Raw genomic sequence first — 19160 nt, 5'->3', positions numbered from 1 at the left:
TGTGGAATGGTTGAGTAAACCGAGTACACTACTCACAAAAATTCGGGGATATCTTACCACTTCATATTCATTTTGAAATATCCCCTAATTTTTGTGAGCAGTATATTTGACGAGTACCTGAATTTTGAGGACCAGTATTTGATGAGTACTCCGCTTGCCCTAGGATAAAATCAGTGTTCCTGTGGCTTCCCTGAGTCCCGCAAGTAGCCTGGGCTCCCTCCCCGGTAACCTGCCCAACAGCACTCTAAACAGGCTGTGCCCCCCACCAAGCCCTGGGTTCCCTGTCCATTCTTCCATTCTCCTCCTCCCCATACCTGGCAGAGACGGCGTTTATGGAGTAAGTTAGTTGTATGAGTGCCCGATGCTTCTGTAACGAGTTGTACTACATCCACAATCACTTTTCACGATTTGAAATGAACAACAGTTTCAGAACTTGCAGGTTTGCCAAGTATAATCATCCTGTTCAACACACGGGACCCCCCCCCCCCCCGCCCAGTTAGAGAGAGTAAGCTGACAGGAGGGCCTACCTCTAAACAGCCCGTATCTCAAATGATAGGGGACTCTGCCTGCAAAGGAAAAAGTCCTCCTAAACTCTTATTTTCTGGCAATCTGGCATCATGGACAGTGTTCGAGAGCTGCTAAATGCCAATGGCCCGAATGCCAGAGGAGAACTGTATCAGTGGCACTGGCACCTCTGCCTGTTGTGCTGAGAGCCCCCCTCCCCTTCCCAGAATGGCACAGAATTAAGTGTCAGTTCATTAAATAGCCACACCCTGACAGCTGCATGGTTTGAGCAGGAAACGGCTTGGTTCTCGCAGATGTTGGCAGGTGTCCATGGGCCGCAGCAGAGGAAGATCAGGAGCAGCAAACACCCGGGAAAGGGAAACTATGTGTGCAAACGAGGGCTTCAGGAGTGAGACTGAGACCCGCGGGGCCCAGCAAGAAAACCCAGCTTGGTCGAGGCCACGATTTCTGTTGGGGAGCACTTGAGGCCTGAAAGCTATGGGGGAGACTGTCAGCCACCAGCCTGAGCTCAGCATCCTTAACCAAGCTTTGCAGACTTCTAAAATGGTCAGGCTATCCACAGCAAAGAAGAGCAAAAAGCATAGAAGATCTACTGCCTTCATGATTAGAGTGGACCTCTTCACACCACCAGTATAAACTACGAAATGGATCACACCGCCTCACACCAGGCCACCCCCACCCCGTGCCATTCTCTGATACATGCAGAAAGATGTCAGACTCCAGCAGTTCATTTTTGAAAAATTTATTTTATACCCTTAGAAGCTAAGAACTCTGCCACTCATGAACCAAATTTAGAATTAAGATTCTTCCCTGTTCATCTACTTTCTTTTGAAATTTTATAAACAAGATTCTGTACACAAGAGGTAGCAGAGGAGAACTCCAGTCTGCTTGTTCCAAGCTCAGAAGGTAAGTGCACACACCTCAATGTTTGCAGGGAGGGAGGGGCGAGGCAGGGCACGTCTGGTGACACGGCGCTCTAGGTCCAACGACTCGTTCTAGTTGCCAGTGACCGGTGAGGGAGGTCCCGGGCGCGATGCCCGCTGGAAGCCCCTCTGTTCTCCCTCCTGGGACGCCCTGTGCGCAGACTCGCCGTCTGCGGCGGGCCTTGCAGAGGGAGCTTCTTGAGAACACACAGCATTGTGTTAGTTGTGCAATTCCTACTTTTGGAAAGATTTATAAAAACATCTTCATCCAAAAAAGTTGGCAATAAAAACGACAATTCTTCCAAGGTAAGCCTGTCACAATTGTCACTTTGTTGTACTACATTAAAAAAAAGTCATCAGCAGGTTCGTAGACTGCAGCTGTTGGCAATCAAGTGGTTACTGGCTAAGTGGAAGCAACAACGTAAGCAAAATCAACCGGAGCGCGTGATGCACAATCTTGACGCGATCCTGACGAGGCGAGGCGCTACAGTGAGGACAGCGGGTGCTGGGGTGTGGAAGGCGTTGTTTCCATAGGAAATAAGGGACTAGAAGTGGTGATTTCACTCCTGAATTTGGGCTCCTGAGTGCAGCTGCCAGCGATGATATCCCAACACATCTCATCACTGGCATTTCAACATCATGTCCCACACACTCTTTCTGTGAGGATGGCGGCAGAGAGGAGGGGGAGGGCGGGTAGAGAAAAACAGTAGGGCATGGAAAATTCACGTACTCAAAATCAGTTTTAAAACATCACATTCAAGATCGCAAGAACATCAGAACCATATAAAATTTGCCGAACTGCCTGACCATTTTTCTGAGGGCAAAGCTCTGCTCGGACATGCTGGCCCCTGGTCTACCCGGGTCTCTGACAACAGCCACAGTAGCCTGTGGGCAGTCATCCAGTTACACCCTGAAGCCTGGCTGCACAGTAACCTCAACCTCCAACAGTGAAATCACTGGGTTATTGCCAGGGCACAGCCACGAAGAACTGTCTTGTTACGTGTCCACATAATGCAGAAGCCACCAAAAAGGCACTTGGGGCTGGACACACCTCTCTGACTTGGCAAATCTAACTGACCGGCAACCTGGCACTTCCAAAGGCTCTCCTCGTTCTGTACACGGTGAGTTGAAAACAAGGTAGAACATGTAACTAAAGGCAAAACATGGTTGAAAATCTGTATAGCAACTCAAAATACAAAATGTACAAAATACGTAAAATGTTAAATATGCACCCCCCTCCTCCCACCCCCCTGAAAAAAAGGGGAGTTGGTATATCACCTGAAATGAGTAAATGGTGTTATACTTGGGAACTACAACTAAACTACGGTTGTTCAACTGCTTTCTAGTTATTTCTGGGAAAAAGAAATCCTGTCCCTATCTTTTCAGTGTTAATTACTCATGTTGCAGGGAAACAAAGTCTCCGGTTCCTTGTCTGCGTTAAAATGACTGGAAACTCACAAAGTAGGTCTCCCAATTCAAATAGTTAACTTCATATACAACCAGTACCAAGGGTTTCAGTAATTATGTTTTAAGCAAAAGCAAATGATTGCAGGTCACATGATTTAAGACTACAGTTTATTCAATATGTCTCCAAGCATTAAAAAGATGATTTTATGAAATCAAACTCAATAAAATTATAAAGTGCCTTTTATTTTGCTCTTTTTAAAATATGTTTTGGTAATCACATATAATTTCTTTAGTGACCAATGTCAAAGAATAACCCTGTGCTTCTGGAGAACACAGCTTTTTGGGTTTTTTTTAAAATTGGTCTTTTCAATCTCAATTTTATCAGAAAAAATACCTTAAATATCTTAATAATTTCCCAATTTTTGATCCTGGTAACATTTCATCAAGATCCAAGTTTATGCCCAGGGCTCTCATTCAAACCCATCTGAAATTCTGTACAAATAGGGAGACATATTAAATAGAAATGTCTGTGTAAACTGGATTCTTTACTATTTTACAATGAAAAGGAATTTTTATCACATATTTTTACATCATTTTAAGTTGGATATCCCTAATCCATGTTACTGCAAGGTTAAAAAGTTGCCCCACACATCTAAAGGCAGCTTGCTTTTTTTAAAAATATAAAAACCAAAGGAATTTCTTTTGTAGCATCATAGAGAAAGCAACAGCTTTACCCCAACTCACTCTTGTATGTTCATGTAACAAAAGTCTGCCACCGGCTTTATTTTGTAAGATCGCCACAGAAACGTGAACCCACAGAGGGATCACCCCCCGGACAGCTGACCCACAGGCCGGAGTCTCCCGCTGCCACACAGCCCCCGGACCTTCTGGCCAGGAGTGCTCCCCTTGAAAACACGTGCTCTCCCAGAGCCGCCGGCGCTGCCAGCCCCATCCCCAGCTTCTCCTAAAGGGTTCAAGACAAGATTCTGATTCCAAAAAGGTGCTGACATTCGGTAACCGTGGTCTGACTCCCCACCGTGTGCTGGGCACCTCCTCTAGGGGTCCACGTCGTCAAGGTCACTTCTTAAGTCGCCAATCATCATGGGCGATTCCGAACCCTTTGAGAAAGAAATGTTAAATTCACACAAAGGAAAGTCAGAGAAAAAGGTTATTCTATGCTGATTGACTTATTTGTGTTTTGCAGGTTAAACATGTTCTCATTTAACAAGTTAGTGTTATTTGAAAAATTCCCGATTTTTCAAAACTTAAGACAAACCAATGGCTTGCCTACAGCCACAACGCTACTGTGCAACAGTGCCGCCGGCTGGCGTTAGGACTCCGGGAAGCAGTGTGACCAGCGGGGACAGGCTTGCTGCCCCACAGCTGCTGCGCTGGGAACTGTGCCACACTGCCGAAGGTGGCCCTGCGCTCCTCCCGGGTCTAAATTCTGCCTCTGTCGCCAACTGTGTGGCCTTTGGTTTATAAAGGGTGGGGTATACGTAGGTTTACAGTTCTGAGTATGTGAAAGTTTATTCTTGTATTACTATTTATTAATCATTGTATGATTCTCCACATAAATAACTAAGCCTACTTTTGCCCAGCTTTGTTCACTGAGAGCTCTGAATGCCCAGCACGTATCTTGAGACGGATCTAGCTGGGGGTGAGGGTGGGGAGGAGCAGGAAAGTCTCCCTGTCAGGTGACCTGTAAGCTGGACAGGAATTAAACAGGGGTGAGTGGAAGGGGCTGAGGGGGAAGGAAGAAGCCCATTTGATAAACTAAGAGGCCTACTGGATCTAGAACTCAGAAAATGAGGAGGAGAGGTACCCAGCAGCCAAAGCAAGCAGGACTGCGTTGTGGATTCTGGCCTTGACCCTAACGGCAATGAAAAACCAGTGGAAGGCTTAAGTGAAGGAATTCGAGAGACCAGAGAGGGAGGCGGGCAGAGGATGACGAGCAGGCCGGTGAGGGACGCTTCAGGTCAATCGCAGTGAAAATGCGTGCAGCATGTACAGGCGCTCCCGGTGAGGTGAGGGGCACTCAGGGAGGCCAGCCTGGTGCAGGGCGGCGGGGCTGGCATGCTGCATGTCTATGAGACTGTCACATGCAGACCTCAGGAAGAGAGCTGGATGTTCTCGTCCAGCACTCAGAAGAATCAAGGCCAGGGCTGTGGGCGGGGCGAGGGGACACAGGACAGAACTGAGGAACATGCACTGGTGGCCCAGAAGAGGCTGCACTGGATAAGGAGGCTGAGAAAGAACAATCAGAGGTTGGCGGAGAACTGTGAGAGCAAGGTGCCACGGAAGCCCCAGAAGAGAGTGCTTTAAAAAGGAAGCAGTGGCTGGTGGGGTCAGATGCTGCTGAGTGGTCAACCCCTATGAGGACTGGAAATGCAGGCTACCTGTCACCTCCGCTGCTGAGCTGGAGGGGCGGGAGGGAGGGAGCAGCTAGTAAGAAGCTGAAGGATGAGGGAGATTAGAAAATAAAAAGTCAAGTTTTGACAATTCTTTGGAGAAGTTAGGCTGGGAAGAGAAACTGGGCAGAAATAAGAGGGAAGAGAGGTTAAAAGGATGGGAGAGAAGTGAGTGTGGAACCACTGCTAGGAGGAAGCTGTAGACAGGGAGATGTTCAAGATACCAAAGACAGAGGAGAAACACATAATATAAGGGTTCTGACAAGACGGCAGGACGGCAGGATGGAGTGTGGAGAGGCAGGGAGCCCTTGTAACAGGAGAGAGCACAGAGGCCTGCACGCGCTATCAGTCAAGGAGCCAGCAGCTGAGGAGGTCTTGTCTGATAGCTTTTACTTTCTGTGCAAATAAAGTAGGCGAGCCTCAGTTTCCCTTCTGTAAAGTCAAGGCAATAGCAACCTCATAAGGTTGTCATGAGGATCTGAAAGATTAGAAAAAAGAGAGACACACACACAACATCAAAAAGACTCATTTAACGAGGCCTCTGCTAAGCCCTGTTACAGAGCTACAGAGGCTATTACTGTCCTTCTAGAAGGTTACATAAACGTCGTAACATTTATATCTGCTTCATTATTTTGCAGATAGCAGATGTTCAATAAATATTTTATTCCTTTTCTACTACAGTAATTAGTATGAAAATGCTCTTTTTTCCTTTTTAAAGTAAGCTTAAAGTTATTCTTCGACTCCCCCAACAAGTAGGTAGATTTCAATGGCATGAGGCCCTTCCTCCTGAGGACCCATGTTTCCTAGAAGGGTGGTGAAAGCAAAAGCTGGAGGGGGTGGTTTTCCATAACCCAGAAGAATGAAGGGAACAAGCTCGAACAAACACAGCTGCAGCCTGGCTTTCTCAGGCCTCTCCAGCTTGCTGAGCGTAGCCAGCCACAGACTGTGTTTAAAGCCTTGTATGAATTTTACACTGTAGCATTGTTGCGCTTTGTAAGCACTGTGAGTGGGTCCTGAACAGAGGTCACTGGAGTGGAGGACAGAGCCGTGTCTCCTTTTTTCCTTGACTATGAAAATTCTTTTTTATAAAATCAGTTTTTACTTTTCATTTACAGTTGACATACATTATATTACTTTCAGGTATACACCCCAGAGATTAGATATTATATAACTTGACACTATACATGAAGAGAGCAAGAAATTGAAAACCTATTTCAAAATATGACAGAAAATTACACTCACTTTGTGAAGGAAACAGACACACAAGTCCAGGAAGCACAGAGTCCCAAACAAGATGAACCCAAAGAGGCCCACAGAAAGACACTATGTAAAATGCAAAAGGTTAAACACAAAGAGAGAATCTTAAAAGCAGAGAAAGAAAAGCAGTTGGCTACCTACAAGGGAGCTCCCATAAAGCTGTCAGCTGATTCCTCAACAGAAGCTTTGCAGGAGGGAAGGGAGTACCAAGAAATACTCCAAGTGGTGAAAAGCAAGGACCTACTACTAAGATTACTCAGCAAATTTACCACTGATTATGAAAATTCTTCTTGGAAAACTTCCGAGCAGGCGCCGCCCTTTTACACAGGGACGGCCCTCCAGTTGTACCTGTTGCAGATGCCTCTCTCCGTTCTCGTTTGCAGGACTGCTCTCCGACCCATTACTGCTTCCTGATTGTTCTTTTTCGTTCAGCAAAGCTGTGGCATATGCTAATGTGTCCTGTGGGTGATTGAAACACACAGAAAGAGTGTCTGGGAGTGTGTGGTAGAGCAGCATCACCAGGGAAGACGGCCATTTGTCTGACCTTTGAAGGCACTGGCTGCCTCGAGGGGCGTGCCTTCATGGCGGCCCCCAGAGCACCCCTCAACCTCTGTGCCATGTGGGGGCCAGGGAGACCAGCTCACATGGCTTTTCTTGTGTAATTTGCAAACTTCACACCAATTTGCTGCCTTTTCATAGAAATTCAATCATTTCTTTTGCACTTTCTCATTTTCAACCTGTACCTCTCTTCTCTGAGGTGGTTGTTTCTGAGAAACATACTAAAAATCCTACTTAAGGGACTTCAAACCACACAAAACCAAAAGACAACTCTCACCTGAGCTGAAATCGTTCGCTGAAAAGTTTTTCCAGTTGATGTTTCATTAGAGACATTACTTTGTGGTGTCCAATAATGTTCTGACATCTGAAGTAGAAGGTCAAAATGCCATTAGAGATGACTGGTAAGCCCACATGAACCCACAATTTCTACCATTAGACAGCAGAGTATAAAAGCATCTGAAATAGTTTATAAATCTACTGAGACCTTCACATCAGGAGATTCTTTCCTGGAAAATTTTACTTCCACTCAAGCATGCAGTAAAATACTACTTCTTATATAATCATCCCTACTTTTTCACCTATAAAGTTAAGATACATGTATTAAGACAAATTTAATGCATAAAAATTGGTGTTAACTATACTAAAAAGTGTTTGAAGACTAAAAATACTTTGAGGCCAGTTTCAAATGAAGAGCTCTTTCCTGGTAAGATGTGTTCCTACTGATTCCTACGTTACAACCAGGAAAGCTCACAACACAATTACCTTCTTCTGCAGCCACTGCACAGCCCAGCTCCAGTGGTGGGAGTTCTCCTTGAAGTACTCTTTAGCAGCAGGACACCTGGCCATTGGAGATTTTAGTTAGCCAAATGCTTTCTTTGCAAATGTACTTGATTAATCTATAGCATCTTTTTATTTTGAAACATAAACACTACTTTCATTAAAGTTCAGTTGTTTTAATATTAAAATTTTACTTTTTTTAATTTGAATATGTTCACGTTATACTTGAAAAGGCAGTAAAAGGTAAGTATATAGTGAAAAGTCTCATCTCTCAGCTCCATCACATTTCAAAATTGAGAAATAAAAATTTAAAAAACCCCACAACAAATAGTACATGTTGATAATGATCTCTTGATAGAATCAAACTAATCTTTAATATCTGTGATTTGAATAAGAAAAAATATTTTATTTACACATGGTCTTGGAGCTGCCCTCTATTTTTATTTGCCTTTCTAGAAAGTTATCCTTCATATGTGAAGACAGTACTGACGGTAATGTTGCCACTAGTGAGTGTATACGAAACAGGTATGTGAAGGATACGGAGCTACATATAAAGACAGTGATATCTGAACTGTGTGTCTCCTGGCATCAGACATACTATGTGGCCTCAATACTATTTGGAAATGCCATTCTTAGGCAAGTACTTATGATAACATACTGCCAATATCAAGCCTAATTAATGAGCCCTCAACTGTGGCAGGGCAATCTCCAAATGTCTCCATAATGCTATGTCATATGGAAATGCATATTCATGATTTTTTTTTTTTTAGGTGAGAGGAGGGGAGATAGTGAGACAGACTCCTACGTGTGCCCTGACTGGGATCCACTTGGTAACCTGTCTGGGGCCTATGCTCAAGTATCAAGCTATTTTAAGCACCTGAAGCCGATGCTCCAACCAACCGAGCCATCCTCAGTGCCCGGGGCCACGTTCAAACCAACTGAGCCACTGGTTGCGGGAGGGGAAGAGGGAGAGAAGGGGAGAGGGATGGGTAAAGAAGCTGATGGTTGCTTCTTCTGTATGCCCTTACTGGGAATCAAACCAGGGACATCCATACACTGGGCTGACACTCTATCCACTGAGCTACCAGCCAGGGCCTTATGCATTCTTTTAGTGAGGTTCTCATTAATATTTGTTTAGGACACTCAAATGCAAGATTAAGCCAAATGATTTCTCATTCTCTCTCTCTTTTTTTTTTTTTTGTATTTTTCTGAAGCTGGAAACAGGGAGAGACAGTCAGATAGACTCCCGCATGCGCCCGACCGGGATCCACCCGGCACGCCCACCAGGGGCGAGACGCTCTGCCCACCAGGGGACGATGCTCTGCCCCTCCGGGGCATTGCTCTGCCGCGACCAGAGCCACTCTAGCGCCTGGAGCAGAGGCCAAGGAGCCATCCCCAGCGCCCGGGCCATCTTTGCTCCAATGGAGCCTTGGCTGCGGGAGGAGAAGAGAGAGACAGAGAGGAAGGGGGGGGGGGTGGAGAAGCAAATGGGCGCTTCTCCTGTGTGCCCTGGCCGGGAATTGAACCCGGGTCCCCTGCACGCCAGGCCGACGCTCTACCGCTGAGCCAACCGGCCAGGGCCGATTTCTCATTCTTATTTTAGTACAAGTCCAAGGATGGCAATACCCTAGTCTAAGAATGAGCAAAAAACTGGAGCAAATAAAGCTAAAAAGAAGGCTTGGTCAAAGACTTAGAGATGGCAATGTAGTTTGCTCAAGAGTCTTGAGTTATTATGCAGTTATTCTGATCTTGTTTGCCTTTGTACTAAATGGAGAAATTGAAGTAGCAAACCACTAATATTCCTTATAACATCAAGAACCTTTGCATTCCAAGTGTCTACTAACAGATGAATGGATAACTAAAATGTGATATATTCAAACAATGAAATATTATTCAGCCATAAAGTGGAAGAAAATTCTGACATGCTACAACATATATAAACCTGGAGGACATCATGCTAAGTGAAATAAGCCAGTGACAAAAGAACAAATATATACAATATGATTCTACCTATATGAGTTATCCACAGTAGTCAAATTCAGAGAGAGAAAGTAGAATGATGCTTGCCAGGGGCCAGAGGGAAGAAGAATGGGGAGTTATTGTTTAATGTTTAATGGGTATTGAGTTTCAGTTCTGGAAGATGAAGAAAGTTCTGAAGGTGGATAGTGGTGATGGCTGCACAACAAAGTGAATGTACTTAATGTCACTGAACTGTACACATAAAAATGGTTAAAATGGCAAATTTTATGTTCTGTAATTTTACCACAATAAATAATGAAAAAGAACCTTTGCTTGAAATCAATCAGCCTGTATTCAAGTCCTAGTTCTGACTGCAATCATGTCATTTAAAATCATCTGTGATAAGGGACTAATAACAGTACCTTACCTCACAAGGCTGTTACAAGATTAAATGAGAACACAGGAAAAGTATTTGGCACAGTATCTGGATTAATAAGTGTAAGCAGCTATAATATGATTTTGACTTGAGAGACTTTTGAAAGTGGGGATTTAGAAACTGAAAGAGTTTGTGGTTAAGTTACATAAATGAAAGACACCTCGAGTGAAGGCTCATAAACTCTTGCTGTTACGGTTCCCAACATCCACCTTGATTCCTACCCTTCCTGCATAAAGCCTGATGGTAGTTCAGCCTTTTTTCTTGGATTTCATAAGCTATTACTCTTTTAACATATCCCCTTCACATCTCTTTGAGATCATCTGAATAGGTTTCCGTACCATCCACGCAATCATGCCTTCTCTAGGTATAAAACATGGCAGATTTTTTTCTGGTCATATTTGTAACCATATCCTCCCTGCATTTTTGAGTCAGTACTTACTTTTGAGCAAGAGTTACCAGAAATTTGACACATTGGTAGCAGCGACTGCTGTCCACATGATTACTGTGGTGCATCAGAGCTGAAGGGAAAGAAGAGTAAATTTTAACAATAAAGCAATAAAATGAAAGTGGGCCTCTTGTTCTGAAAATTTACAACAAACTACTTTGATAAGCAGGTAAAGAACTAAATTAAAAGCATGGTGCTGACCCATTAGGATCCCCCAAATTCTAAAGGGTAGAAATACTAAATAGTATTCATGAACTCTAGTGGTGGTGGATTTTTTTTTTTTTTTACAGAGACAGAGAGAGAGTCAGAGAGAGGGATAGATAGGGACAGACAGACAGGAACAGAGAGAGATGAGAAGCATCAATCATCAGTTTTTCGTTGCAACACCTTAGTTGTTCATTGATTGCTTTCTCATATGTGCCTTGACCGTGGGCCTTCAGCAGACTGAGCAACCCCTTGCTCGAGCCAGCGACCCTGGGGTCTCGAACCTGGGTCCCCCACATCCCAGTCCAATGTTCCATTCACTGCGCCACCGCCTAGTCAGGCGTGGTGGTGGATTTTTGACTTTTAAGAGAAATGAAAGGAGCTAAAATTTATACTGGCTGATTATTTGCCCAGACCTCCAAGCTTTTCCAACCACCACACTACTAACAGAAGAGTAGTTATAATACTTTTAGTCTGATGAATGGGAATTTATGGTATTAGTTCAGTTTACCAAATATTTCCTGCTCTGGGCTTTGGGCATTTAAAGATCAATAATACTTGGTCCCTGCCCTGAGGACTGCATGAAGGGTCGGTAAGTTCTGGAGAGCCTGGGTGCTGCTCTGAGTAGAGTACACCTTCCAAGCGGGTGGCCAGGATGCTGCAGCCACAAACGCTTTTAGATTAAATTTCTTTTCTGCAATATAGTTGGTCCTAAATCTTTTCTTAATACATAAGCAAAATGTTAAGTGACTCAGGTGAACTGGAAATACAGGTGGAAGGGGGGAGCTGAATAAATCTATTTTTAACTAAAGCTCTTCTAAGAAATAGCTCACTAAAGCCACGCCAGCCTTCTGAAAAAGAACACTTTGCCAAAAACCTTCTATGAGTTGAAAACAGAAACTTGCATGCAGTCATACCACAGGTAAAATCACAATCATTTCATGACTTTGACAATATCCTGAGTCGGAGGTTTTAGTTTTTTCCTCCCCAATGGCTACAGAGTGGGATAAAAGGTTTCCTGCGTCAGAAAGTGCCTGTAGCACGTTAAGAAAAAAGGCACAACACCCCTGAATCTTATCTGACCCAGGAAAAGAACCCACGCTGCACTTTACAGACTAAAAGTAGGAAGAGTGTCCAAGATGACCAGGTCCTCTGGTTTTAATTCTCATGAGTAGAATGAGGGAACCCAGCGGCCTTAATCAGACTCCTGGGTTCCTCACGGATCTAGGCTGGGAGCAGAGCTGATAGGGAGGAGACTGGCTATCTGCACACTCACTGAAGACATTTCCCACTGAGGCCGGGGATACTTGCCTAGTAATCCATTTTCTGTTTCAAACACAAATTTGACTCGCTCTACTTGTATGGGATCTTCAATGACCTGTGAGAGGAAGGAAAGAAAGGCTGGTAAATAAAAGTAGGAACCTGTTATAGCCACTGGTGCCTTTAAAAAAAAGTAATTCAAGAGAGTTAGTTTCCAACTTAACAAAACCCAAAACAAACAAATATCATGTCACTGCTAAATATCTCAACAATATCTTAAATTTAAACTACAGATGAAAAACAATTAAGTAATATCTTAAGGTGCACTTATTTCCTACCAACGTGTTCTCATCAAGACCTGCATTTCTCTGTGGGTGGTAAGGATACATATTTTCATGATACTGAGAATAAGAGGTTTATGGTCTAACTTGCTTATTGAAAATGTGTCCCAGTTTTGCTACAATACAGGCTCTACAAGTTGATAAGGAGGTTGTGCTGTGCCACAGAGGGCTGGATCTGTGTGTGCTGCGCCTCGTACCCAGTCACGTGCAGTGCAGTAGACTGAATGGGCCTGTGGCTGAGCAGATGCACAAATACACAGCACTACCCTGAGGAGCAACAGCCTTCCAAAGTCTGTAAAAGCTCTGGGACTGAAAGGAGGTAAAGGACCAAAGATAGGCTTTAGAAATGGCATCCATGATGCATTTCCTTATTTGAAAGCATTTATTAAATGCCTACCCTGTGCCAAGGCCTATACTAAGTCTGAGGGATCTAAAGGGAGCCCAGTACCTCTCTTCCTCTCTTTAAGGAGCCTCTCGGCTAGTCTCTCACTAACTCACAACCAGTCACCAAATTCTACTGACTTTCTTTCCACAACACCTTGATCTATCCGCTGGCCCTTTGACGCTGGCTGCTCTCTCCTCAGCACTGGCCTTATTATTCCACACTCAGATTACTTCAACAGACTTTAATATGGTCTTCCAACTCCAACCTTGCCTCCTTCTTTAGTCCATCTTTCAGAACAACTGCCAGGGCATCTTTCTAAGACATAAATAGGGCCACAGAACTTTCCACTTAAAATTCTCCCAGGGCGCCCCATCACTAACAGCGGAGGCTGCAAACTTAAATGTCTAGCAGGGGTCCCCAAACTTTTTACACAGGGGGCCAGTTCACTGTCCCTCAGACCGTTGGAGGGCCGCCACATTCAGTGCTCCTCTCACTGACCACCAATGAAAGAGGTGCCCCTTCCGGAAGTGCGGCAGGGGGCCGGATAAATGGCCTCTGGGGGCCACATGTGGCTCGCGGGCCGTAGTTTGGGGACACCTGGTAGAGGCTAGGATGACAAGAAATGAGCAAAATGGTATCATACAAGGACAGCAGGGAATTAGAGATCCCAGCAGGGAATTGGGGGCATGCTGCCACTGTTCTGGGTGACTGTGGCATGCAGGAAATGCGACCAAGATTACTCGCTTTCTCTGGACAGGCTGAATCCAGAAATTACAAAACAAAACGATTTGTTGCCACATAAAATAGGCATGTAGACAGAATTTGGCTCTCAGGACCACTAACCTATAGGAAAAGGTCTGCTGCATTGGGACCTGAAAGCCTTTCAGGATTTGCTTTGGGCTTCTTCTCCACCCTCCACTCAGTTCCCACTCCTTCCAGGCCCACCACCTCCAGTTCACTGAGCAACCAGGGGTGTGGTGGAGAGCAAGAGCCATGGGCCATCTGTGTGGCTCAAAGACTTACTAAATGTTGGTCTTGGGCAAATCACTACCTCTCTAAGCTCTAATTATAATGTGATACTGTATTTTGCTGATTATAACTGATTTTTTCTTTTTCTTTTTCTTATTTCCAAAATTGGGATGCACCCTATAGTCAATTACATTTTGTGTAATAATATTTATATTTCATATGAAAATATTTTTAATTGTACAAAGACAACCAATGGTACCTCAGATCTGAATGAAGTGTAGAGCCAGCCATTTACCTCTGACAATTATGATAAGGTCTGAACAAGACAACATGTGAGCTTAGTGCAGTTTTCCATGCACGGCGGGCCACCCATTATTCTTGCACACTCTGCCCTACAGCTGCTGTGCACCTGCCCAGCTCCCTCACTGAGCTGTGAGGCCCTATAAGGTCGAGTTTTCTCACTGCTCACTGCTCAATCAGTAATGCACAAAAATGATATGAAGAGGACTCAGTAAGTGCCAAACAGTGAATGGAAAAACAATATAAATAAGGACACACAACTTTTTATTTATAAACAGTGCTGATGCATACCTAAACACAAGTGGATCAGAACATTTATGACTTACCAATATCTCATGAAGTAGTTGGAACGTATTCTTTAACTCATGGGGTGGAGCTGTTTCTAGTTGGTTCTGAAATGTTTTAAAAGCATAAATATTCCAGTAAGTCTTCAGTGGAAAGCATGTTGGAATGTCAGTCAACAAGGCTGGATTCAAGCCCTAGTTCTATCACTATCTGGCTGACCTTGGGCAAGTCAATTCCTCTCTCTTGGGGCCTCAGTCTCCCCAAATGTTAAGTCTGGGGAGTGAAACAAACAACCTCTGCGGTCCTCCCAGCTGCAACACTCTGAGATACTTTACCTCGGAATCAGAAAGGAGGAAAGGCAGAAAGAAGAGAATTTAAATCACTAAACAGGTCCAAATTTACAATTCATTTATACATGTCCTATTGTGTTCTCCAGAGTATGCTGTAGCTGGGAGAAGGCAAACAGGCATGCTCTGAGATAAGTATGCTCTGTGTGAAGTACATAAGAAAAGTTGGTTTATAAAACAGAAAAATCTGCCAAGACAAACTGAGTGAAGAAAGCAAGGTTCATAAAATTCACTGCTTTGTGCATTTTAATAACTTTACATACATATATTGATAAGGGACTATAAAGGCCACTGCGTTACAACACCACAATCCCAAGGTGTCAAGTCTGGTTCTAAGTAAGCGTTTCACATACCACACCTCACAGAATCTTCAATCTGTGAGGTCAAGTCATACTTCCTCCCATTTTGCACAGGAAGAGATTGCCCAAGGTCATTTAATAACTAAACAGTAAAGAGAGGAAGTCAATCAGTGCTGATATAGGTCTGGTGAAACGACTGAGGGCAAAACACATTTTAGTAAGAGTCTGAAGACATAATCCACTTATCTTGTTAGCACTATCCGTATCACTATTACAAATCCTGGTGCAGGGAAGGGGGCATGGCATAAATTCTGCGGGCAGAAACTGATATGCATGGTGTGAATTACAGGGAGAGGCCTGGAAGGACACACCAATGTGACAATACTAATTCCTGGGGAAAGTGGAAAGTGGACACAACTGGTTGGCCTTATTCATCTGTTTTGACTTTTTACAAAGAGAATGTAGTCATGTACTATCCATGTAATTAAGGATTAAAAACTAAAATGGTATGTGCTGGCTTAGAGGTTTTCTAGCAATCCCTAGAAAGGCAGTAAACAACAGGGTGAAGAGCCCTGGAGCCGGACTGCCTGCATTCACAGCCCCTCTGCCACCTGCTTGCTCACTGTGTGATCCTGGCAAGCTATCTGCTCCGTGCCTCAGTTTCTTCAACTCTAAACTAGACTCTACCTGACTGGACTACCTGAGAATGAACTGGGTGAAGTATGTGCTATGCATGGCACAGTGCCTGGCACCTAGGAGGAGCCACATATGGAGGACCATGTGTGTGACCAGAGTGCCACAGCGGGCTAGTCCACCATTTCAGCTTCTGATTTTTAAAATGTTGCCCAGTGGAGAAATAATCTTAAATTGGGAAATATGTTACACAGTAATGGTGATCACAGCATTATCAATTATAAAGTATTCTTCTTGGCAGTTAAAAACTGAACTGAATGTGAACATCTTGCTAGTAGGGAAAAGTGAGGTAAATCATGGCATAGGAGAGGATATAATATTATACTCACAGATAATTTTTAATGATAGGGAAAATATTTATAATGGTAAGTAAAAAAACCCATAAAATAATAAAGATGACAAAATACCAATTACGTTAAAATACATGCGTAGAAAATAGAAGGGAAATTTAAGAGAATGTTCATGGTGATTATCAATGAATGATGGGATTTTGAGTTTCTTTATATGAGCCTATATTATTTTTAGGAATAGGAAAAACAATGAAGGTTACTAAAAGAAGCATAGTGATAGGCTGGGCCTCCTCGTCTCCGGCACAGGCGGCCAGGCGTCAGCAGGCCTGCTGGGAGCCTACCTTGATGAAGTGCAGCATGGTGAAGGAGAAGTGCTCATTACAGAAGCAGCAGCACACCGCCATCTCCATGAGTGCCAGCAGCGAGCCCGTCAGCTCCCGCAGGGCAAACATCACCTGGGGAGGGCACACAAGGAGAGGTTCCGCCATGTCAGTTCTTGTTGATGGGTTGTTTCTGGCTTTCATTGAATCTTACTCAGATTACTATCAACATTGCCTCAAAATAGGGTTTCTTTAACTGCTACAGCTCCATGGACAATTTCAGGGTGTCTGGGTATGTCTGAAATTTAACACAATGTTGTGCAAATGAGCACCCTTTCCTTGAGTCACTTTCATCACATTTTCAAAGGTAAATGCCCTCCCCAAACTAAATTACTGATAGATCCAAAAAATACATAATATTCAGCTTAAAAAATAAATAAATATATATGGATATGTATAGCATAGCAGCACTGTTAATGGAGTTAAAGCACCAGTATGGTACACAGATACATATATATGTAAATCAAATTACAGAAGGATTAGAAGATTATATTCTCAAGAAGGGGTAGCTCTGGGTGGAAAGGGAAGTGACCTGGACTGCAATAGACCATGCAGAGAGCTGTGCGGAGCCCACTGCCATACTCCTGAGGTGTAAAACCACGTGTGCTTCATTCAAAGCTGTAATTGTCAGGACCAGGGACACGTAAAAGAGAACATAAACCGAGTCATTGTGATTCGTGATGTGCCATTTACCTACTGGGACCTAGAGGGGTCAATAGCTAGGTCCCACTGTTAGCTGAAGAGAGGATTAATAACAATCTCTTCAATAGATTATTCCTTCTAATATATACATAGGAAGGAAAATTAATTTGAAGGAATCATTTCTTCTCTTAATATACTTTTTCATCAGAATAACATGCAAAATATAATAACAAAAGGTGTTTTTTTTCTCAAATAGGAGAAATAAAGAGAAAATGGCTTTAGAAGAGTAAGTACATACCTCTAACAGGTAAGGTTTCCCTTCAGACAAGAACAACAAGGCTTCTACTTCCTCGTGGAGGGGCAGCAGAGGGCTGGAGGGAGCAATGCTAATAGGTGGCCGCTGTTTAAACATACCAGGAGCTTCAGGAGAATGGAGAAACAAAACCTGTCTCACTTGATGCATTTCATGAAATAGACATCTCCAAGGCATAGCCATTTTCTCAAGATGCACACACAATTGCTGAGTACTTAAAACCAGTGAGGAAGCCAGACATATAGACAGGGGAAAATATTTACCTATTTATTTCAACATCTGCTTGAGTTGTAGATGTGACTATTAAAAACCTTAGGGTCCTAGAGATCCCCACCCAATACAATCTTTCAAAGAAGTAAAAATCTAAGTCATATATAGAAAACATGCCCAATGCGGCTGTGAAGAGAGACACTGAATGAGATATGTCTGTGCCTCCATCACCGCCTAAGCTAAGCAGAATTAACCATATGGAAGGGGTTACCCCATTTGCTAGGAAAACAAATCACACTATTTTCTTTTACAAACCTATCTCAACTCATGAATTAGGTAGCTCTGAATTTTAGATGAATGAATCAGATTTAGGAAGCAAACTTCAAACCATACAAGTGTTCTCCCAAGGTCCCTATAGAGTCAATAACCATTTCTAGAGCAGAGTGATGTGCTGTGATTTTTATCTAGTTTCCTGTGTTCAAATTTTACCACGCAGATGACACTAAAACCCAACAACAGTCTCTGGGGTCAGAGACTTGCATTCACATACTGGCTGCTATGCTGCTTACTAGTTGTGAGACTTGTGGAAGTTACTAAACCTCTCTACCTCAGTTTCCTTATTCATAGAAGGGGGTAATATCCTTCTCACACATTTGCTGAGGGGATTATAAACACAAATAAACCAAAAGGACCATGGAAAGGCACAACACACAGCAAATCGATTTTTTTCAGTGGCTTTGTTTATTATTATTGCTGTTGTTGGTGCTGCTGTCACAACAAGGCCTAGGAACAGTGTAAAAACAGCACCCACAGATTAGAACCATGGATAACCATATAGGACAAGTTGTGCCTTTGCTCTATTCAATGAGGAATGAGCTACTGGTTGTGGGCCACAAAGTAAAAAATGTTATCAACTACATCTTATATTCCAATATATTTCAATTATTTAATTTACAGCTGAATCCTCTTTGTTTTCACAAAGTATTTTAATATTTTATTTCATTAATCCCCAGTATACCTGGAGGATTATGTTTTTAATATTTCTATTCTGTATTGAGAGTCAGAGGGTTAGGTGACTTGGTCCAATTCACATAGCTAGGTGATTCCAACCCACATCTTGGCAATTTTACCACTAAATCAGTTGTATCAATTGTGGTAATGAATGAACACTGAATTAGCCTTTAATCCTAGAGGCTTTTTAACACTTACAACCCCCCCCCACCCCCCCGCCAATAAATGATTGAATTTCTCGAGTGACTAGTAAAATAAAATGAAGTCTGACATGAATTAAAACAGTATCAAATAGCCAAATGAGAAATAAATAATATCCATTTCATTGCTAACATTACTCTCCCTGCAGTACTGACACATTCAGTATCTCTTCACTTCTCTGACGGATTACAGATATGTTCAAGCTCACCAACATTTCTCTGGGAAGAGACATCTGAATGCAGCACAAGCAGCGCCACTGTGTTGTGAAGGTTCCCGAACTCCCGTGCCTGTGCTGAGCTCCAGCGCCGTATCTGCCGTCAGAGAACACACAG

At 43.3% G+C, this 19160-nt stretch overlaps 1 protein-coding gene across 3 annotated transcripts in view; it reads right to left on the bottom strand.

The window, feature by feature from the left end:
• Positions 1-1251: 1251 nt before the first annotated feature.
• Positions 1252-19160, bottom strand: part of USP24 (ubiquitin specific peptidase 24) — a 150625-nt gene continuing 132716 nt past the window's right edge. For all 3 annotated transcript variants that reach the window (XM_066269088.1, XM_066269089.1, XM_066269090.1), the window contains 10 exons: positions 19037-19139; positions 17392-17513; positions 16413-16526; positions 14484-14549; positions 12214-12280; positions 10693-10771; positions 7844-7919; positions 7359-7445; positions 6872-6982; positions 1252-3973 (listed from right to left, as the gene is read on the bottom strand). In XM_066269088.1, the coding sequence (XP_066125185.1) occupies positions 3911-3973; positions 6872-6982; positions 7359-7445; positions 7844-7919; positions 10693-10771; positions 12214-12280; positions 14484-14549; positions 16413-16526; positions 17392-17513; positions 19037-19139 (888 nt within the window). In that variant the 3' untranslated portion in view covers positions 1252-3910. The remainder of the gene's footprint in view (positions 3974-6871; positions 6983-7358; positions 7446-7843; positions 7920-10692; positions 10772-12213; positions 12281-14483; positions 14550-16412; positions 16527-17391; positions 17514-19036; positions 19140-19160) is intronic.

This window comes from Saccopteryx bilineata, chromosome 3 (genome assembly GCF_036850765.1).
Source record: "Saccopteryx bilineata isolate mSacBil1 chromosome 3, mSacBil1_pri_phased_curated, whole genome shotgun sequence".
NCBI classification, from domain to species: domain Eukaryota; kingdom Metazoa; phylum Chordata; class Mammalia; order Chiroptera; family Emballonuridae; genus Saccopteryx; species Saccopteryx bilineata.
Note: the sequence above shows the minus strand (reverse complement) of the source record. Positions and strands in the feature narration are given on the sequence as shown.